Genomic DNA, 23228 nt, shown 5'->3' on the forward strand with positions numbered 1-23228 from the left:
ATATTGTGGTACAAGGTTAAAAAAAACAAAATGTGTCGCAAAGAAATCCGCCAGATTTGGAAAACATGTAACTCACCTAAATCTAAACATGAGGCGGTTAGGAAGGTAAAACAAAAGCTGAAAAACTGGCTAAAAAGGGACATCGAGCAAATATGTACCAAAATGATAACGAAAAAATGATTCCAACATTGAAAGATGGCAGCTCCAGGCAATTTTGGCCATTAGTGAATACCATGAAATCACACAATCTACAGTTCAAAGTAATACCATTTATGGGGAGGTGTGGGCGGGGCATTTTGGCTCCATTTATGAATATAGGGATCAGTTAGACCCAGATCTGGAAGACCTGAAAGACTGCGCCAGGGACGTTAATTTCACCATTGAGGATATTACGAAACTGATTAATAAGGCTAGTTCTTCCAGAGCATCAGGGCCCAATTAGTTAACAAAAGCAACTTTTAAAAGCAATCCAGACCTTTTGGCGAAAGGCATTATACCTCTTATTTAAAGACAACATTCGAACTAGGTGCGTACCACTCTCTTGGCACATTTCATATGTGGTCCCAATTTATAAAAAAGGCGACATGTGCAGTCCATAAAATTACCACCCCATCGCGTTATTGGACGCAGACTAAAATCTTTTCAGGTACTGATCTAAAGCAAGTAGAGGACTGGCCTTCTAGGAATTACATTCTTTCGATGCTGCAAACGGGATTTAGAAAACAAGTGGGCATTGATACTGGTGGACTATTAATACGTATTTTGCGACAGATTGCTTGGAAAGAGAAAGAACCCCCGATAAACCTTGTCGCTGTGCACCTATCCCTTGCTTTCGACTTGGTTGATAGAAGAACAAGTTACTCTTACCTGGTAGCGTTCTTTCGATGGGATGGTCCGACGACGTATTCCATATATATGACAGTAATCACCACAGCTGTGCTGCTTCGGAAAATCTTTCGGCGTCTGCGTCCTGCGTCGATGACGTCGATACACCGTACTCGAGGACCTCCTCTGACGGCCAACGTCACCAGATGTTATAAGTAGGACGCTCAACGCACGTAGCCTCAGTTGTAGTTTTTTCCCAGAACGTGTGGCACCAATCTTCTGCCAGTATGACCACAGAAAGCCTTGCGGAAACGTAAGCTGCAATCGCATAAGAAATTCTGTAGCGGGGTAGACAGGGAGGGAGCGATATGGAATACTTCGTCGGACCATCCCATCGAAATAAAGTTACCAGGTAAGAGAGTAACTTGTTCTTCGAGGGGATTGGGTCCTCTGACATATATTCCATATCTATGACAGACTCCCAAAGCAGTACCAACGTAAGGAGGTGGGAAAATAATTTAGAATATACAATTTTAGAATGCCCAATCAAATTGCAGAGTAAAGGACCGCCTTGCCAAAGGCCGGATCCTGCCCCCGGATAGAATCGAGGGAGTAGTGATGTACAAAAGTATGGACCGAAGCCCAAGTGGCTGCATCACAGATGTTATGAATGGGAACACCCCTCTGCAGAACAGTAGAGACAGCCATACCCCTGGTAGAATGGGCCCGTAAGCCTACCGGAGGGTCCTTACCCGCCAAGCGGTAACATTCGGAAATTGGCAAGATGATCCATCGAGACAAAGTCTGATTAGTAACAGCTTGTCCCAAACGCCTTCCAGCGTAACCAATAAAGAGTTGATCGTCCACTCTGACCAGGGACATGCATGAAATGTAGAAGCTTAAAGCTCTCCTAGGATCGAGCCTATGAAGCCTCTCCTCTTCCTTACCAGGATGTGGAGGAGGATAAAATGCCGGAAGAATAACCTTCTGGCTTAAATGAAATTCCGACACCACCTTCGGAAGAAAAGAAGGACGAACTCGAAGGACAACCCTGTCCTTATGAAGCACAGTGAAGGGTGGCTTAACTGAAAGTGCCTGTAACTCACTCACTCTGCAAGCGGAAGTGACCGCAACTAAAAACAGTTTTAAGGGTTAACAGTCTCGAAGGACAAGAATGCAAACGCTCAAAGGGAGCACACATTAGAAACTTGAGAACAAGGTTCAGATCCCAACCGGGCACCTGGAAAGGTGACTGAGGGAACACATTAATGAGCCCTTTCAGAAACTGAGAAATTAAAGGAATTTTAAAATAGGAGCACTCCTCAGACGAGCGCTTAAATATAGACAGCACCGCCAGGTAACCTTTAATGGTACTTGTGGGCCAGAGAAAGCAAAAAAGACAGAACGACAGGAATGTCACATGAAAACGGATCCACATTCTGAACCCTGCACCAGTCGCAGTACTTCCTCCAACGGCAACGATACAGGGACTTTGTTGTGGGCCTTCCGCTGAAAGCAACACCTCCATCACGTCTTCAGGAAGGTCCCAATCCTTATACCTCAACCTTTTAGAAACCAAGCGTGAAGGTTGAGGGATCTGACCTCTGGATGGAGAACCTGACCCCCCCCTTCCGTGAGAGCAAATCTTCTCAGTAGGGAAGACGACGTGGAGGGCAGATGGACAAGTCGAGAAGGTCTGGGTACCACGTCCTCCGGGCCCATGCCAGAGCAATGAGGATCATCCGGGAACCGAACCTCCATAGCACTTGCGGGATGACGGGGACTGGAGGAAACGCGTACAGCAGTGGGAATGACCACTCCACCACGAACGCATCTCCTAAGGTTCCTCTTGGAGGAAATTCCCACAAGCATAACCTTTCGCACTTCTAATTGACACTGGAGGTGAAAAGATCCACTTGAGGGGTCCCCCAAAGGGTGAAGATCTCCAGGAGAATCTCGTGAGCCAGCTCCCACTCGTGAGAGATCGTGCTCTGCCTGCTCAGAGCGTCCGCCGTCTCGTTTTCGTCTCCGGCCAGATGAACTGCCGAGATCGAAATTGCATGCTGGATGGCCTAGAACCAGAGCTGCATTGCCTCCCTGCACAGAGGAAGTGACCCTGCCCCCTCCCCTTTTTGTTGAGGTAGTGCATGGCCACTGTGTTGTCCGTCAGAATCAGGACATTCTTTCCTCGCACAGTCGGCAGAAAAGCCTTCAGGGCAAGCCTGACGGCCCTCAGCTCCAACAGATTGATATGGAGTCTGGACTCCGACAGAGACCAACGACCGCTGACTGTAAACTCATTGGCATGTTCTCCCCATCCCGTGAGGGTTGCGTCCGTCACGATCGTCACCTCCGGCCAGGGTAGCCAAAAAGGAGCCCCCTTCATCAGATTGCCTTCGACGGCCCACCACAGAAGGTCCTGGGCAACCGAGGACGGCACTTGAACAGGGTCCGACATCCTGCCGGAGGACAGACCACTGGAGCTCGAGTGCCCATTGCAAAGATCTCATCCGCAACCTGGCCTCTGGGACCAGACAAATGCAGGATGCCATGAGGCCGAGCAATCTCAAGAACTCGAACGCAGGGAGACTCTAGGCATGTTGGAACTTGTGCACCATCTGCTGAATGTGATGAGCCCTTACCTGGGGAGGAAAACACTGCCCCAGGGACGTGTCGAGCACTGCTCCGATGTACTGGAGCCGCTGAGTTGGCGTCAAGTGGGACTTCAAGTTGAGGAAGAAGCCCAGCCTGTGAAGGGAGTGGCAGGTGACCGACAGATGATCCAGGACTTGCTCAGGAAAGCATGCCCTGATCAACCAATCGTCCAGGTAGGGGTAGACGTGAATCTCCCTTTCCTGAGATACGCTGCCACCACCACCATGAGCTTGGTGAAAACCCTCGGGGCAGAGGTCAATCCGAATGGCAGGACCCAAAACTGAAAATGCGAGTCGCCAACCGCGAACCTCATGTACTGCTTGGGATGGATCGGCACATGAAAATAAGCATCCTTGAGGTCGAGAGACACCAACCAGTCCTGAATTTGAAGGGCCTGGAGGACTTGAGAGAGTAACCATCTTGAACTTGTCCTTCCTGAGGAGTTTGTTCAAACCGCGCAAGTCCATGATGGGTCTCAATCCCCAGTCTTTCTTCGAAATCAAAAAATAAGGGGAATACCATCTCTTGTTCCTCTCCGCTAAAGGCACCAGTTCTATGGCGCCTTTCTCCAGCACGGATTGAATTTCCTGCGCAAGGAGCGGATCCGGACTCTTCAAAAAGAGATTCCCTGGTGGATTGTCGTGAGGCCTCTGCCGGAAAGGAAGACAGTAGCCGTGGGCTGTGATCTCCAGAACCCACACATCTGAAGTAATGGCCCGCCATTCTACAAGATGCTGCGCCAGCCTTCCCCCAACCGGCGAAGCATGGGCCTCATGACTGAGCGGCTGCGGCGTTGCCTGAGGGCAAAGAGGCAACTGCTCGCACGGCCTTGGCACCTCAAGTACCTCGTTTTCCACCTCTGGCACTCCTACGGTTGCCCCTTTGACTTGCAGCTCCTCTCGATCTACGATCAAAGGCAGAGTAGTACGGAAAGGAACCTCCCCTCCATGGCTGTCCCCTAGGACGAAAAGGCAGAGGTTGGCGGACTGCAGCGCCCAACGACTTCGCGGAAGCTTTGGAGGTCTGCAACCTCTCAAGGCTCTAGTCAGCCTTGCTGCCAAAAAGATGTTCACCATCAAAGGGCATGTTGATGAGCCTGGCTTGCACATCAGGAGCAAACCCCAAATTACTCAACCACGCAAACCTGCGTATCACGGTGCTCGCCGCCCTGGACCGGCTGACGCAGTCTGCCATGTACAAACCCGACTGAACGTACTCACACATGGCATCCTTGCCATCCTGAATAATAGCAAGAAAACCATCCCGTTCGTCCCCTTCGGGAATATGTTCAGCCGCTAATGAAATACAGTTCCACAGAGTGTGCGTGAAACGTGACAAGGCGCATACAGAGTTGGCCGCCTGAAGAGCCATACCCCCTGAAGAAAACACCTTCTTCGCCCAGCCATCAAAACGCTTGTCGTCCCTATCAGGAGGGATGGTAGGATACGACGCCTACTTTGCTGGGGCCATAGCCGCCTGCACCAGCAAACTCTCCGGAGTGGGTTGCGTGGTCAAGTAGCAGGGGTCACTACTTGCCCACTGTCGAGAAACTCTCTGGAGCATTCCAAGCCGCGGCCACCCTTCTTTGCAGAGCCATATGGAATGGCAGTACAGGGTCAGTGGGTGGACCTTGGTCGAGGATATCCGTCAGGTCATCCTGCACAAAAGCAACTGGGGGCGCCGACCACCCCAAGTAGTGCATGACCCTCGACATAAGGCGCCAGTACGATGACTCGGCATGGGTGCCAGGCTTAGGCCTACAGAACCCCACCTCCGGAGAGGTGTCCAGACCACTGGCGTCATGCAGTGACTGACGCAAGTCCTCAATCTGGCTATGACCAGAAAGAATCATCTGGCACTGTGTCCGGAACCAACCCATCTTCAGAACCCTCTTCCACCTCGGAAATATACTCCATAGGCTGGAAAGGGGGCAAAGAATACGGGAGAGACATGTTTTGCCTTGGCCAGAGCCTTTCTAGGGGGTTCCCCGTGCCACGGGGTACCTCCGACACCACATCCTCGAAAGGCATCGAGGGAAACTGCGTTGACATCGAGCGCGGCGCCGACAACATCGATGGCTTCGACACAGGCCTCGAGGGTGGAGCCCCGAGCGTGTCCTTCGACAGCCTGGGCGCCGATGGCGTCGATGACTTCCTCAGAGGCGGAGCCTCGATCGAGTCCGTCGACGACCTCGGCATCGACGTCTTCTTCGAAGACTTCACAGGTGCACACAGGTTTGAGCGTGTCGAGGACCGGGACCTGGAATGGGCATGACTGGAACGATTCCCCTTGTCCGAGCGGGACCTCTCCCACGAATCGTGCCGATCACCCGAGCCCGAAGGCGTACGAGTGGTGTCTCCAGTACCGTCACGACCGACACCTCTCGGAGGTGCCGACGGACCGGATCCCTGCGATTCAAGAATCGCCAACATTTTCTTCCCGAAGGAAGCCCATTCCTCTGGAGAGGAATGCTTGGTGGGATAAGAAACCCGCCGACGGGCGGAGTCCTCGGACGAGGACGGGGAAGGAGACAGATGACGGCGCTTCCGGGAGTGCCTCGAAGAGGCAGAGGAGTGGCGGGACCCACTCCGGGACCGAGACCCCCTAACTTACGACTACGATGCGTAGAGTCACCCCTCGAATCGTCCGTCAAAAGCCCAGTGGACCTCGCCTTCCGGGGCTTGGACACCTTACCGACCGACAGCTTCTTTTTAGGTTCCTGCAAGGCCTTGGACTTAAGCGACTGGCAGTCGACACAATCATCTGTGTCATGGGCCTCCCCGAGACACCAGAGGCAGGCGTCGTGCGAGTCCGTCACCGACATCTTGGACCCGCAGTCCCCACACTTCTTGAAGCCCGGACGCGGGGTGGAAGAAGAGGAAGACATCCCATACAATACTTTTTCACAAACTAACAGGTTCGAAGAACCGAAAGAACAAACTCCAAAGAGTCGAGGCGCGCTGAGATCTCCGAAGCGAACACGTTCGCGGAAAAAACAGAACTGAGGCTACGGGCGTCCTACTTATAACATCTGGTGGCGTCGGAGGAGGTCCTCGAGGGCGGCGTATCAACGTCATCGACGCAGGAAGATTTTCTGAAGCAGCACAGCTGTGGTGATTACCGTCATGGAATACGTCGGAGGACCCAATCCCCTCGAACCATACTTTGGAGGAAGTATTTTTTCAAAATTGTGTTTGCCGGGAGGTGTACTATCTTTATTAGTCCATCTGCAAGAGGGGTCCAAAATTCAAGTGCGCTTGAACAGAGCGGGTCTATCGCATTCTACAAGTAGATTTAAAGGCTTATGTCAAGGGTCCATTTTTGCTCCAGCTTTATTCAATCTAAATATGGCGGATGTTGGCAAAATATTGGACGAGGCAGCCTGTGTGCCGCCGAAGATTGAGGGGGTCAAAGTATGCTGGTCAGCTTATGCAGATTATTTTATTCTATTGAACCACACCCCAGAGGGCCTACAACATTTAATGACTGTACTTATTGAGTACATTGTGTCTAAGGGTTTGAAAGTGAATCCAAAAAACGCTCTTCGCCTATTGGCTTTGTGTGGTTTCTGAATCATGTAAAACTTGCCTTTATGACTTCAATGATGTATTTGGGTTTCCTATTTTTGCTAAACCAAAATGGTGTGTTTACCGTAACTACTTACATGAGAAAGTAAAAAACGAAAAGCACAACTCAAAAAATTTGAAGATAAAATATGGAAAATTTTCAATGCTGCCACTGATGGGATTTTACTCTGCAAAGATGGAACAAGTTACTTCCCTGTAACTGTTGTTCTCCAGCATGGGGTCTGGCATGGATTCACATGCTCATGAATATTCCCAGTCGTCAGGCCGGGAATCCTCGGTATAGAAAAAGAAAAAAAAAAATCAGTATCAGTTTAGTTTCTGATCCGTCTTTCTTAGTAGTAACCAATCACTGGTCTCTGGGTCATACTGCCCCCAGCCAATGACTGCCCTCTCCCTTAGCCCTGCCTCTGGCAGCCATCCAAAGATTTGGTAGCACGTAAAGTGGCAGTATGACCAAGTGAAGAGGGGTAGGCGGGAGGGTTCGCATGTGAATCCATGCCAGACCCATGCTGGAGAACAGTTACAGGTAAGTAACTTGTTCCTTCTCCAGCATGGGGTCTGGCATGGATTCACATGCTCATGAATAAGAGAATACATAGCAGTACACACATGCACAACCACGGGAGGTGGCAACAGGCTCAACATTAAGCAATACAACAACTCAACATTAAGCAACTCTTACCTCCTCACCAGGCTCACCTTAGGCAAACAGGTTGCGCAGCACTGCTTGGCTGCCCCTGGAGTCCCGATCGACGCAGTAGAATCTTGTGAAGGTGTGCGTCGACCTCCACGTCGCAGCCCTGCAGATGTCCAGCAGGGGCACACCAGACAGGAACGCCGTGGTAGCAGCGATCGCTCTGGTCGAATGGGCTCTTGGACGGCCGGGCAGCTGTTGGTTTGCCAACCGGCGACAGTGCATGATGCAGCCGGAGAGCCATCTGGAAATGGAAGTCTTCGAGAGAGCCTTCCCTTGATTCACAGTCCCAAAGTTCACAAACAGTTGTGACGTCTTCGGAAAACTCTTCGTGCGGTCCACGTAGAACTTCAGCGCTCTAGCTACAGCCAGCGAGTGCAAAGTCCTCTCAGCCGGCGACGAAGGCGACGGGAAGAAAACTGGCAACACCAAGGGCTCGTTGAGGTGGAAGTCCGACGGCACCTTGGGCATAAAGGAGGGGTGTGTCCTCAGCACCACCCTCATGTCATGAAAAGTCAAGTATGGAGGCTTGCAAGATCTGGCCTGGATCTCTCCCACTCGTCGTGCGGAGGTGATGGCCACGAGGAAAGCTGTCTTCCAAGACAGGAACTTCAGAGGCGCCGAATGCATAGGCTCGAATGGGGCCCCCATGAATTTGGTCAGCACCACATTAAGCTCCCACGCCGGGGCAGGAGCCTTCACCGGCGGGAATGATCGGAATAGTCCCTTCATGAATTCTTTCACCAGGCGATGAGACCACAAGGACGCCCGTCCCGTCGTCCTGGTATATCCAGAGATTGCAGCCAGATGTATTTTGATGGAGGCGTGAGCCAGTCCAGCCTTGTCCAGCGACAGTAGGTACGGCAGTACTTCAGGGACCGTAATCCGCAGAGGATTAATCTTCTGTGCACGGCACCAGACAGAGAACCTCTTCCATTTATGTCCGTAGCACTTGAGAGTTGAGGACGCCCTGGCCTTTGCAAGAACCTCTCTGCAGTCGGCCGGGATGTCGTACCCTCCAAACTCTAGTGCTGCAGGAGCCAGGCCTGCAAGTTCAGCGACTCCAGGTTGTGGTGAAGAATGGCGCCTCCTTCTCTGGAGAGAAGGTCTGCGTCCGTCGGCAGCTTGACTGGTGGGGACGTTGACAAGTCCAGAAGGTCCGGGAACCAGATCTGCCTCGGCCACGCCGGTGCGACGAGGATCATCCTGCACCGGGACCTCTTGAGCTGGTTGATGAGCCGGAGCAGCAACGGCAGCGGAGGGAACGCATAAAGAAATAGGCCGTCCCAGGGGAACGAGAAAGCATCGCCCATGCTCCTCGGCTGGGGGAACCTGCTGGCGAACCTCCGGCACTTGGAATTCGACGCCGTCACGAAGAGATCGATTTGGGGTTCGCCCCATCGTCGGAAGAGTCGATCCACTTGATCCTGGCGTAGTTCCCACTCGTGGCACGAGCGCAGCTCCCTGCTGAGCGAGTCGGCGATCGTGTTTTTTATTCCTGCCAGATGAAGAGGCACCAGAAACATCCCTTGGGCGACGGCCCAATGCCACACATCCTGGGCTTCCTTGGATAGGGCCGGGGACCTGGTTCCGCACTGCTTCCGGGTGTAGAACATCGTGGTGGTTTTGTCGGTGAAGATCCTCACCACCTTGCCCTTGAGGGACGGAAGAAAGGACCTGAGGGCCCAGAACACCACGCAGAGCTCCAAGATGTTGATGTGGAGAGACTTCTCCGGGAGCCAAAGGCCTCTCGCGTGAAGATCTCCGGAGTGTGCTCCCCAACCTTCCAGGGAGGTGTCCGTCGTCACCGTCACCTGGTGAGCTGGGGTCTGAAAGTCCGTGCCCGCCGACAGATGGGAGCGGGTACTCCACCACCAGATCGCCTGACGGAACGTCTCGTTGAGAGGGATCCGGTCCTCGAAGCTGCCCGTCGACTGGATCCAGCGGGCGTCGAGGAACTCCTGTAAGGGTCTCATCCGAAGCCTGCAATGGCGCACCAGATAAATGCAGGACATCATCATCCCGAGGAGGGACTTGATGGATCTTACCCTGGCCATGTCCGTGGCCAGCAGACTCTGCACCTTGCCCAGAATGGTCCTGGTCCTTTCCTCCGACGGCGAGGCCAGTCGTGCCACTGTGTCGAGCTTGGCTCAGAAACAGGGCGACTTGCGACGGAACCAGGTGGGATTTTGTAAAGTTGGAGAATCCCAGGTCTGTGAGCAGCTGGACGGTCTTCGCAGTGTGCTCCACGGCAAGCTCCCTTGTCCTTGCCCGGATGAGCCAGTCGTCCAGGTAGGGGTAGACGTGGATCCCCTGTAGGCGCAGCCGCGCCGCCACCGGTGCAAGGCACTTGGTGAACATCCTGGGTGCCGACTTCAATCCGAACGGGAGGGCCTTGAACTGGTAGTGCAACCCTTGGACCACGAACCTGAGGAACTTTCGGTGTCTTTTTAGAATGGGGATGTGGAAGTATGCATCCTCCAAGTCCAACGACGACAGGAAATCGCCCTCCTCCAGCTGTCCCAGCACATGCTGGAGGGTGACCATACGGAACTTCTGCGCCTTGATGTACTTGTTCAGTCGTCGTAGGTCCAGGATGGGGCGCCATCCTCCGGTCTTCTTTTTTACAAGGAAATACCTTGAGTAAACTCCGGAGCCCCGAAGCCTCTTTGGGACGAGCTCGATGGCACCCTTCTTGAGCATCGTCCTTACTTCCAACAGTAGTTGAGGGACGTGATTCTCCTTCCTGGCCACAGGTGGAACGCGAGGGCACTTCTGAAACTCGAGGGCGTGCCCTTGGCCAGGGCGTCCAGCACCCAACGGTCGGTGGAGATGGACTCCCACACGCTGACGAACCTCGCCAGACGGCCTCCCACCGGGGTGCTTCGGCGGGGGCCCGACCCCACGGTCAGTTCAATCTTGTTTGGAAGCCGCCTTGCCTCCTTGACCTCCTTGTCGACGACGACGGGCACCACCTGACTTGCCGCGTCCCCTGTAGGCTTCCTGGGGCGAAGATCTTGCCGCTTGGCGGTAAGTGGAGGAGCCACCGCCGGATCCCTTGGAGGCACCTTGTCTGCCTCCAGAGCTCCGAAAGGACGGCCGTCGTTGTTGGAGCACTCCCAGTGCCCGGGCAGTCTCTGTGTCTGTCTTGATGGCCTGAAGGGACTCATCAACCGCCTTCCCAAACAGGTTGTTCCCGTCGAAGGGCATGTCCAAAACCTTGGTTTGTACTTCCTGGCGAAAATCCATGGCCTTGAGCCATCCTCGTCGTCTCAAGCAAACGCCTTTGCCCAACTGACGGAAACCGGTGTCGGCGATGTCCGTTGCCACCGTGATGGCGTGGTCCGAAGCAATCTCCCCCTCCTGTAGGATTTCAAGGGGCTCAGCCCTTTTGGCGTCCGGAAGGAAGTCTAATAGAGGGGCGATTTTGAACCACAACTCCCTGTCGTAGCGGGCTACGATAGCCAGGGCGTTGGCCGCCTTGATAGTCGGCGCTGCGGATGAGATGATCCGTCGTCCCATCGTGTCCAACTTCCTGCCCTCGCCGTCCGGCGGGGAAGTTGATGTCGAGGCCGATGCCCCCCCAGCTTTCTTCTTTGCCGCCGCCGAGACGACCGAATCCGGGGTAGGTTGTGCCCGAAGGCACAAGGGGGCAGCGTCGGGGACCCGGTACTACTTCTCGTACCGGTCCCTCTTTGCCGGCGCCGTGGCAGGGTTCTTGAGGAGGGCGAGCCCCTCATCCCAGATGTCATCAAGAAGCGGTACGGCGAGGACCGTCTTCCTTTTAGCCTCGCGCCGTTGGTAAAGGAACCCTTCTTTCTTCTTTTCTTCTGGGCAGAGCTGGAAAAGCTCGGATGCCCTGGAAATCATGGCATGAAAGGATCCAATCTCGTCGGGCGGGGACACCCGAGCAGGGGGCGACGGGGGACACGTCCCGTCGTCGCCTCCGTCGTCATCTGTACCTGTCGTAGCCGTGTCCGTGCCTGTATCATCCCCGTGGGTAGTAGACCGGAGGGAAGGCAGAGCAGGCCGCAGAGGTGGGAGAGGTGGCGTAGGATGCGTCGTCCTCTTATGCGGTGGACTCTCCGAAGGTCCTGGCTCCGGTTCTCCCGTCGGGTCCGGCTCAGGTACCTCCGTCGGGGGAAGGGGCAACCTTGTCCTTATCTCCGAGCATAAGGACTGAATCGCTGACAAAATGGGCGCCGAGGTGTTCTGCGGCGCCGGAAACAACGGGCGCGAGGGCTCTTGAGGAGCCTTGTCGGCGACACCGTCGCTCTCGTCGCCCTCATCGGGATTCCTCCCGATGGGCTGGGCCTCTTCCACGGCTTCAATGAGCTCTTCTTCAGAGGTCGTGTCCGTATCCACGATGGCCACCAGCCCCTCCCCCACCTTTTCCAACGAGGACTTCGTGGGGGTCTTCTCAATGGGCCTGAAAGACTACTCCCTCCGCGGTGGCAGGGAGACTCTGGGTCCTGAGGGTGCCTCCACTGGTGTAGCCTCCACAGGCTGAGCCAGGGCTGCGGCGACATCCTCAAACGAGGTCTTAGCAGGGTGAATTAAGGCCATCGTCACCTTCTGGACGCCGGGGCCTTCACCTTGGTGGGGGCGGGGGAGGAGGGTCCGAGCCTCGCTCCCCATCTGCCGGAATCTTCGAGATCGACCGGGGCCTCTCCAGAAGCTTTGCCGGGTTCTCGGACTTCCTCTTACCCGAGCCAGAGCGTTGGCTCGTGGTTGATGGCGCCGGGCAGGATGCGCCCTGCCTGGCAGCCAAGGAGCCCGACCGTTCGGCGCTCCCGGTGCCCGCGGACTTGCGGTACTTAGCCTTTTGTTGGGCCCCCATCGCCGGGCACCCTCACAGGACTTAGAAGACCGCTCAGACTTCTTTTTCTCGCCTGACGGGCTCTTCCCTTCCAGCCAGTTGGCGAGACGGAGGTGGCGATCCTTCATGGTCCGCTCCGACATGTTCCCACAAAACGCACAGTCCTTCTCCTTGTGCGTCTTGTCCTCATGGAGACAGTAGAGGCATAACGAATGCTTGTCCTCCTTGAAAACATTCTGAAGCTGGCATCCAGGGTAGGTCCTGAACAGCTTCCCGGGCGTCGAGCTTCCTTTCTCCTGGGCCATGTCCGGGGTAGGCCTCAGAACTTCTGGAATCCTCCAAAAGTTCTAACTCGATGAAATCTTCACCCTTGAGGGGCGTAGAAAACTATGCAACGGAAACCCGTTGATCGGATGTAGAAACGGTGGAGCTTGAGGCTCTATTTAACCGAAAAATGAGAAAATCTCCTGAAAAAGCACGAAAACGCAGCAAAAGCTTGAGAGCTACAGCACGAGGACTCCCAACACTTGAACGTGCGGTAAAAATCTGAGGAAGGCTGCCGGAGGCAGGGTTTAGGGAGGGGGCAGTCATTGGCTGGGGGCAACATGACCCAGAGACCAGTGATTGGTTACTAAGAAAGACAGATCAGAAACGAAACTGATACTGATTTTGTTTCTATACCAAGGATTTCCGGCCTGACGACGGGGAATATTCATGAGCATGTGAATCCATGCCAGACCCCATGTTGGAGAAACCACAATTATGTTGCCGTCTTGAAATGTTACCAGTATGGCCAAGGGATGAGATGAATAAATTTGAAAGCTTGATCTGGCGGTATATATTATACTGCCTACTAAAATCTGTTCCAATCTCAGCAATTAGATAGAAACTGGGACTGCAATCTGTTGAAAGTATGGTGGAACGGAGACCGCTGAAACTCTATACTAGCCAGACTAAAACACTATATGCATTATTAGTTAAGAGGCTGGGTCAAGGTGCGTCAGAGTCAGGTTATGTATTAACGCTAAAAGAAGAATGCGCTCAGTTCCTTGCAAAATTGTGTTCAACAGTTGAAACTCTTACTACATCCACTAAAGGTGAAAATGCTTCTGCAATAACACGACTGGGCCAAACAGTGGATGCAGTACTAGCCTCCAAACTGTACTCTAAGCTTGTTCGCCACCAAAAAAAGAAAAAAGAAAAAAAAGAATGCATGGAATCTTACTTGAGTTTTACAAACAAGAATCGACATCAAGATTTCATGATGGTCAGATTTAATGTTCTTAGGAAAAGAGATTGCGTGGTGAAATAACTAACGAAACGTCATTCTGCAGATTTTGTAGACTGGTTGACTTTAAGGAAATGTTGTTGCATCTGTTAAGAGTGCTCCGCTCTTAGGACGGAGAGTATTCACTGCTTTAGAGTTTATCTGGCTTCTTTATGGTTGGACATAGCAAATCAGTTTCTATAAGAAGAGCAGTACTACGTATCCTCTCAGAGGTATGCAAATTCTTTTAGTAGACTGCTTGCAATATGTTTGCTTTGTTTTGTTTTGATATTTGTATATTACAACGTATTGAGGATTGTATTCCATTTTGCTCCTCATAAATCAGCATTAGGTGTTATTTATTCCATTGTGAACAGAGTGTTTGCGTCTATGCCAAAACGTTTGATTTCATGTGACTCAGGAACTGTTTAGTGAGTTTGTGTTTTGTGAATTACATTTTTTCTATTGAGTGAAAACAATCTATGATCTATTAAATTTGCTATTCTGATTCTGCATTTTGTCTTTTAGAAATTCCTTTTTTTGTAAAGGTTAATAACCAAAACAAACAAATACATGTTTTTGTTATGAAAACAAATAAAAACATATTGGAAAAACAAAGGTTGCATTTATGACTACCAAAAGTGCAAACTTTCAAAAAGAGGTCAAAAATACTTAGAACCTTAATATTCACTGCATACTATGTGGATTATTTTGTTGTGTGGAACTCACTGTACCTTGATACCTGCAGTCTCCCCACCACAAGCAAAGCTGTGCCACATTGAGAGAGTTTGGACAAACTAAGTACACAGTAAGCACACTACAAATGTGGTCTTAACCCCCCAGAGAGCTTTGGGAACCACCGACCCTCTAACGTTCTCAGTAGTCACTGCCTCTGTGGAATTCTCTGCCTCTGGCTCTCCGGGTGGTGGATGACTACCTGCCTTTCAGGCGTTCTCTAAAAACGCTTTTCTTTTGCTTATCGTCCCATCGAAGTTGGCGCCAAAATGCCTTTAGGCGTACATTGCACTCTATAAATATTGACAAAGTTATACTGCAACTCTTTTCTGCACATCAGCATTAAGAGTAAAACCACAGCAGTTATTCTTGCTTGGGGATAATCAACTGCAGCTGATCTGTCACTGACGCAGGAACTATTGCTGACCACTTAGGCTGTTTGTGGTTGAAATCTGACAAAGGCACCGGGACCTTGTGGTTCCCATCATTGGTATGGCTTTCGGAAAGGCACCAGAGTAACCGCCCACACCGTGTTCAATATTTCCCACTGGGGAGAATGCAGAAAAAGAACCAGTATCCCGAACAGCCACTCCAAAATCGCTCTGTCAACGCCACCATTAATTTTGCACAATTTCAATTCAGGTTGGGCCATTGTAAATCCTAGGGTAGTCCTGGGATCCAAACTGTTAAACATGGTACCCTAAGGGCCATCTTGACTACATACTTTGCGGATCCCGTAACAAGTAAGGTAAAGGCCCAAGAATTGTCCATTAATCAGCATCTGGATCTTTAGGAGAGGGCGACACCTCCAAGAGAACTGACTGGTGCCTCATTTGGCTCCAGCAGTTTTGTCCACAAGAACCTGTATCAAAAGCTATTACTGTTGCCAGTGATCAAGACCACCTGAAGACTAATTCCGAAGATCAGCGACAAACTCTTACAGCTCCGTGCCAAACATAGCTGGCCCTCGTTGGCCAGTGTCATCCATTGAGAGAACGGCCTCCCCTATGGATGCTGTTCCACTGCTGTTCTGAAGGAGATTATGGCCCACATTACCCCACTGGTTTCACATGCTGTGAATACCTCGTTTAGAACTGGCTAGCTCCACTTACACACACTCTGGTGGTCCCTCTATAAAAACGACATTGGACACTTCTAGTTCTCTGAGTTTCCGTCCTATTTCTCTTCTTCCTTTCTTTATGTAGTTACTCAAGTCTGGTCTCTCCTCACGTCTTTCTTGGAGGAATCTTTTTTCACTTCTCTCAGTCTGGGTTTCGGCCAAGACCCGGCACACAGGGATAACTGGTTTCAGTTGTGGATGACCTTACTTGGCTTCATGATAAAGGCAGTGTGGGAGCTTTGCTCGATTTATCTGCTGCTTATGATACCATCGATCAGGCTGTTGTGCTCGGTCACCTCATGGGGCAGGCCTCTCAGGTGTTGTTCTGTCCTGGTTCACTTCTTTTTTCTGATCGTTCTCAGGTCTCTTTCTATTACACCTTTTCATTTTGCCTCAACTGCTTTGTGGCGTCCCGCAGGATTCTGTGATCTCTCCAATGTTTTTTAATGTGTATGTTCAGCCACTAAGCTCATTTTCTTTCATGGCTTCTGCGATTATGTCTATGCCGATATGATGCAGATTTTGGCTCGGCTGGGAGTCTCTGCCCGATACTCCACCAAGCTCAGGGTCTGTCTTGAAGCCGTGAGGGAATGGATGTGTAACAACTGGCTTACACTGAACGGCGGTAAGACTGAGGTCTTGGTGGTGGGGTCCTCTGCTGCAGCTACCCGTTGGTCACCTCTCTTCTGGCCTTCCTCACTTGATCCTTGCCCTACCCCTGTACCGTTGATCAAGGATCTGGGGATTAAGATCATGCCATCACTTTCAATGGCAACACAGATCGGTGTGGTTCGTCAGATGGGCATCTTAAACTTAAATATCTGTGCAAGAGCCTTCCCTTTTCCCTCTTCTCATCTTCGTGCACCAGTGGTGTCCACTTTGGTACTGGATTATTGTAATCCTTTGTTTTTTGCACAACCAGCTTAGCTGATCCAGCGTCTGCAAATTTTGCAGACTTCTGCGGCTCGGGTGGCTGCTGGGCTCCTATCTAACCCATTCTGCTCAGTCTGCACTGACTTCCAGTTGCAAGGCGTGTACAATTCAAGGCACTTTGTCGGGTGCATCAAGCTTTGCATTTCTCACTAGCTATTCATGAGCAAGCAAATTTCAGTTTTTATGTCCCCGCCGGACGCTGCAGTCAGTGGAGGCTTGCTTGGTTGAGGTCCCTCCGTTTAAACTGAGCAGTGTTGGAGGTCAATCATTTTCAGTAGCTGCTGCCCCTTTGTGGAATGCTCTTCCTCGGGCTCTCCGGACAGTGGATAACTACCTGCCTTTCAGGTGCTCTATAAAAACATTTGTTTTAGCTTTTCTATTGCTTATCGTCCTGTCTGAGTTAGCGTCAAGATGCCTTTGGGCGTATATTACGCTAAAGAAATGCTGCTAAGTTAAGACAAGGGTCTCAGGACAGGCAATCTACTGGGGATAAAATGACCGAACAAAATTGGTTAAACTGTGCCACAGTATAAGGTGTGGTGGGGAAGAGAATCTGTATTTTTAGCACTGGGACAGGCTATTCTAAAGATTGACCAGGACTACTCAGTTGAAAGCTCAGAGGCCATCGCAGATCCCGAGAGGTGCCAGAGTTAATGGAGTGGTAATACAGGTTATAGTAAATGCCTGGCATTATGGCAGCACGTTTTCTGCTGGGTAATTAGCATAGTGCTGCCACATCACTGCTGCTGCTTGTGCAACCAAGTGTTCAGTACATTGTCCTCAGTCAGGGAAGTGGCATGTCATGCCACCAGGACCTCTACCCGAGAAAAGGACTGGAGCTCAAGAGCAGACATGAAGGGTGCCATTTAACTCCCTAATAGCCTTCCTGAGCATGCTGAATTGAGTTTGGCAAATTGAGGTGGGGTAGGGTGGCTGGTAGGCTGAGGGTAGGTCAGCCATAGCGAGTCACCATACAACACATTCACACCTTGTGGTGTCACATTTCTGGATCAGGTATTTCATGCATGGTCTAAGCTCAGACGACTTGCTGAATATTCCAAAGCCATATTGGCACCTTTGAGGAAACACTCAGGCAGGATCGAACGACATAAGGGGACCTGGTCCAGGGAGCACTGCAGTCGGCTCATTACAAAGACGAGCACGTGTGTGATAATAGGGAGGGGGTGGCGCGTAACATCAAGTGTGGCTGCTAGTGAAATTGGGTAGGGAACCAGGTGAGGGGGCAGCTCGCCACTAATGAGGCGTTTTCTCTTCTTTTTTGGAGTATCGATCTGGTGAACTTGTGGTGTGTGTTCGGCACGGGCCAGATGGGGAAGGAGAGCGAGAAGCAGGGGAGAGTGAACCAAATGCATGGGAGGAGGGGTTCATCTGGACATACTGAGCCACTGGTAAGCAAAAACTCAAAATCAGCCTGACAGCTGAGGCCGGGTCAAGGGCTGGACATGTAAGGCAAAAGGGAATCACGGACTGGCCATTAAACTGACATTGGGTTGAGCAGAGGTCCAGGCACACCATCAAAGTGGAACACTGCCACCAAGGGAATGACTGGGGGAAGCCTGCAGCTGTGCCCGGAGTGCCGGGTGAGTCAGGAGACAAGAAAGGAGTGACAGGAGCTAGTGGGGAACAGAAGCCTTGTTGCTCATGCGGAACGTTGCCAACAAGGGACAACTAACAGGCTGGTGCATTGGGTAAGACTGCAGAGGGTCAACCTAGGAAGACTGGAATTGGTACTTAATAGGCAATCAATGCGGAACGACGCCACCACGGGAGCCTACCAATGTGCTTGTCCTTTTTCAAGACACTGGTGACTGGAGAAGGGGGAGAAGGGACGTGAGGCAACAACACCCTGGACCGTGGCCAGAGAACCTTAATATCGGTGTATGGTACAATAAATAGTTCACTGTAAACACTTCAGCCGTGTAATATATTCCATTCCACCCACAAATGACGAGCAGCAAAAAGCTAAATTGGGGAAGAAAATGAAAATTAAAGATCCATTAAGGTGCAAGACAATATTTCTAATGAGATATCTACAGGAAGTACCATTCATTAGAATGGCAAGTGAAAAGTTGCTTTAAGTTTAAAGAAACCAAATTCTCACCTTCTCTTCTGCGTCGAGACGTGGACTTGATGCAGAACGCTTTATCCCTCGACATTCATTGGCATGGCCATCTTCAAGCTTTGCATCTGGAAGAACTCCAAAGCTTCCAGTTTTCTTAAGCCCTGCACGCCATGTGGTCAAGGAAGAATCTTCCTTCTCAGTGGAGTGGATCTGCACCCCAGTGAACTGCATGGATAAAAGAGCAAGGTGGTTGGGAGTGAATACTGGAAATCAAGGCTTCTGCAATTTATGCAACAGGCAACAAATTAGAAATACCTGCTTCATAGCAAACAGCGGGCCATATGGTAACCAACCAATCGGCTAAATAGCTTTTGTTTATGCAATCAAAATAGAAAATTTGACTGTAGAGATCACAACAAATAAACAATGAGACACCCATCAGACAAAGGACTGAATTCCATTGGTCTTGTGCTGAAGATCTGCATTAGGGTGCAAACAAAATACCCCATTTTGTCTGGGAAGACGGGCAGGTTCTCTCATGGGTAAACAGCCCACATTTGTGAGTAACGCCACAGGTGATTAGATGGAATATCCACCATCTTTAGAGTGACAGGGCATCTTTACAAATCAAGGCAAATGGGCAATCCTAAGGCGTTCATTGGTTCATGTAAAGAGCCTACAGTTGAGCAATTCAGGACAACTCAAGAGTGTCGTTGACAAGAACATAGTAAACTACTTTGAATACAGGAATTTCCACACACGTATTACAAAAAATAATAAGTTACTCATCAAAGTGACTAACTTACTCCTAGTCGGGGGCCTGGCTTAGCGGCCATGACGTAAGCTGCAAGCTCTTGGAGATCCAAGAGATCCTGAAGTACGAAAGAGCCAAAACTGGTGAAAATTGCATAAGCAGGTGCTGAAATTAGACGCACAAATCCATGAAAGTCCCGAGCACACCAGGGATGACTCTCGCTCAGACCCGGAACCCAAGTGAGACGAAACGCGACGAAGAGGGAGAGCGCAGAACTGCGCCGCAGATCCAACATGGTGGATTCTGGCCGAGGTGGCATTTAGATGTACCGGCGTGACATTGGCGAAGGGGGCAGCCTAGTGACAGAGGCGGCCCTGGCAGGAAGCCTCCGACAGCAGCAGACGAATTGGGGAGGGACACCAGGGCCTGACCAACCGCGTAGCACCCGGCTCACCCAGGAAGAACGAGTGGAGCGTTCCGTCAGAAGCAGGCGTGAGCGGCAGGGCTGGAGCCCACGGTACTGCCCAGCAGTGCCCTAGTCTAGACAGTGCAGAGTGATCCAGACGCCAAGGACCAGGAGACCCCATGTCAGACGGGCGCACTGGCGCGCCCCTTTGTCCATCTCCCCTTGCAGGGAGCAGCAGGGACCCACCACCAACACTCGGGGGTGCCCGCGTGAGGCTGCCCCTCCTCGCGGGAGGTGCGGCAGCCGGCCGAGTGCAGGCACTACTCAGCTCGTAAGATGGCTGAGCAGCGGCTGGCCGAGTGCAGGCACTACTCAGCTCGTAAGATGGCTGAGCTGCGGCTGGCCGAGTGCAGGCACTACTCAGCTCGTAAGATGGCTGAGCAGCGTGCACCGGAGCCAACAAAGGTGCACTGGAAGGCGGAGCAGCGCTGGGGGGCCGATAACTGGCTGAAGACATGGGAGCACTGCACCGGCGGACCTCGAGGAGAAGAAGAGAAGGCAACTGCAGGATGAGCAGGTGAGCGGCGCAGGCTCCGGCTAGCCAACAGGCGGAGAAAGAACACAGTGGGCTCCCCCCTTGCTTGTGTCCGATCTGAGGGGACGGGGGCTGTGCGGCCTATCCGGGGGAGCCACCTCAGGGCCAAGAGTACACACCCGGCCAGATTGAATGCTCCAGTGGCAGCGACAAAGAGATAGACTCATAAGCCTGCAAAGTAGGACACTACGCTAAAACATCCCGCGATAAGGGGCACAGGCCGCTAAGGAGTGGACCGCTGCAATTCAGGGGGGGGGGGGGGGTGAGGGAGGAACACCACCAGAGGCTGAGGGGGCAAGGAAACAGACACAAAGGGCAGCGCAATGTGGGAGGACACGACCCACTTGAGAAGCAATAAGGTGGGGGGGGGGGGGGGGGCAGTGCAAGTGGGAGCAGCTGGGAACCGTCCCCTCCCAGGGCCCAAATGCATACCAGATAGGGTACAAACAAGGCACACTGATAGGCTTGTGCAGGCCCAATCTTGAGGCACGCAGGTGCAGAAAACGGAGCGCCAGCCCCCCCCTGGGTTGTTCGACGGATGAGAGAGACACGGGAGTAACAAAAAGAAAACAGGAAAACCATAAATAAATAAGCGGCACAAGCGGGAGGGGACGTTCGGCCTGCTGGGCTGGGACAGCAGCAAGGAGGAGCACCTCCCAGCAGCCACAGTTATGCTATGTGAAAACGGACAATAGACAGACCCACACAAGCTATTGGGGGTGAAGCATGGACACATCAGCGTGACGGACCACATGGAGCAAGCATAGAAGCAGGAGGGCTGTCCGCTCATCGATTAGGCGTCCTGGCTCTGGGGTACCAGGGACGGAGAGAGGGGCCAGGCCTACCTTGAATAAGAACGGAGTGCATGAGGAAAGCGCAAAGGCTGGAGTAGGACAGAGGCGGAAGACGACGCCTCACGCCTGCAAGAATACCAAACAAGACAAAAGGAGGAAGAGGCAAACAAACCAGCATAGTCTCCTTTAACAGAAAGTCAGACAAAAAAAAACAACCCATCCAATCAAACGCAGCGATTGCCTCGACAAGCGCTGCACAACAGGCGGGAGAGGTAAGCGAGGGTCCAATGCTGGAAGCGATAGTGGCCCTGAAGGTGTCTTTGGAAAATAAGATGGACACAGTCATGGTGGATGTGGGCCTCCTCCGACAAGATGCACGGAACTTGACAGACTGGGTGACTACAGCAGAGCAGCAGGTGCAGCAGAACACCACCAATGTCATCACCACTCGGACACAAATGGCGGAAGTGCTGCAATGAGTGAAGATCCTGGATCGCAGAGCGGAACAGAGGGCCCGAAGGAACAAAATCTGCATAGTTGGACTGCCAGAAGGGAGGAAGGCATGGACCCCATGGATTACGTGGAAAATCTGCTGTTGCAGGAGATTGGGGCAGGAGTATGGTCCCAGGGTTTTGCGGTAGAAAGAACCCACAGAGCCCCGACTAGAAAGCCCCAACCAGAAGGGCCCCCCCCCCCAAGAGATTGATGATCGCCAAGATCATGAACTTCAAAGATAGGGAGAAGATATTGACATTCACGATAGAAGGGGGGCGGGGGGTGGTGATAACCAGGAACTCCTCCAAAATTACTATATATGCAGACTACACTGTCATGGTCCCGAGACTAAGAGTGTGTTTCGGCCCAACTAAAGGACGCTTGAGAGAGGCAAGTATATGGTACATGCTACTATACCCGGCTAAATTTAAGGTGATACATCAGGGCAGGTTGTGTTTCTTCGAGATGACAGAGGAGGCTCACACATGGATGGACCAGCAAGTTATTCCTCAGCAAAGACCTAGAAACTAATAGGAGTACGGTCATTTTGGCATAAGGAGCAAAACGCAAGCCAGAAGGAATTCATAAAGGAGCAACGGGCTCCAGGTCTGCCGGAAGGGACAAGACACACAACCTCAAAGTGCTATACGAGTTTAGATGTCATTTTTAAAGGCAAAATAATAGATGTACAGCTCCACATACTCAAACTATGCCAGGGGAGTGCTGCTACGGGTTGCCCCAGGGGTCCCATTCCAGCTGATAAAGCAAGAACGCGATTCAGTAGGCAGGCTGGTGATAGTGCACAGAATGCTGGAGAATAAGGACATATGCTTGATAAATACATATGCACCGAATCACGACGCAACGGCATACTTGAGACAAATTGCACCCAAACTGGGCCAATACAGAGAGGCAACGTACATCTGGGCGGGAGACTTCAATTGCACCCTGGACCAACTCCTGGAGAGATCGGATGATAAAGACAGAAGCCAGCAGCCCCAGCTAAGGCGTTACAAATGATCCTGAATCGATTGCATCTAGCGGACGTCTGGAGGAAGGTACATGGGGATGAGAGAGGGTACACACATAGCGCACGCCATGGAATATTTACATGCATAGATTTACGGGCACTGAATCAGAGATTTCATGGGGATAAACATTAAGGCACGCACACTGTCGGACCAATCTCCACTGCTAGCAACATGGGCAGACCTACAAAAAGGCTCCAATACCAACATGGCGGCTAAGAGCAGAGGCATTGCAGGGGGGGGGGGGGAGTTCCAGGAATTCCAACATGATGTGATAGGAGACTATTTTGAGCACAATGCGGGAAGCGTAGAGAGTAAAGGTACGCTCTGGGATGCTTTTAAAGTGGTGATAAGGCAGGCAGCAATAGGGAAAACAGGAGGACTGAGAGGTAGCGCCTTGGCAGATCTTGGAAAACTGGAAAGAGAGATAGAACTGGT

The 23228-nt window shown here is 51.8% G+C and overlaps 1 protein-coding gene across 1 annotated transcript in view; it reads right to left on the bottom strand.

The window, feature by feature from the left end:
• Positions 1–23228, bottom strand: part of PPP1R12C (protein phosphatase 1 regulatory subunit 12C) — a 1339157-nt gene that overhangs the window by 825174 nt on the left and 490755 nt on the right. Inside the window, exon 10 of the mRNA XM_069638043.1 lies at positions 18758–18943. Within this exon, the coding sequence (XP_069494144.1) occupies positions 18758–18943 (186 nt within the window). The remainder of the gene's footprint in view (positions 1–18757; positions 18944–23228) is intronic.

Source organism: Ambystoma mexicanum, chromosome 1q (genome assembly GCF_040938575.1).
Source record: "Ambystoma mexicanum isolate Mex_15411 chromosome 1q, UKY_AmexF1_1, whole genome shotgun sequence".
In the NCBI taxonomy this organism is placed as follows: Eukaryota; Metazoa; Chordata; class Amphibia; order Caudata; family Ambystomatidae; genus Ambystoma; species Ambystoma mexicanum.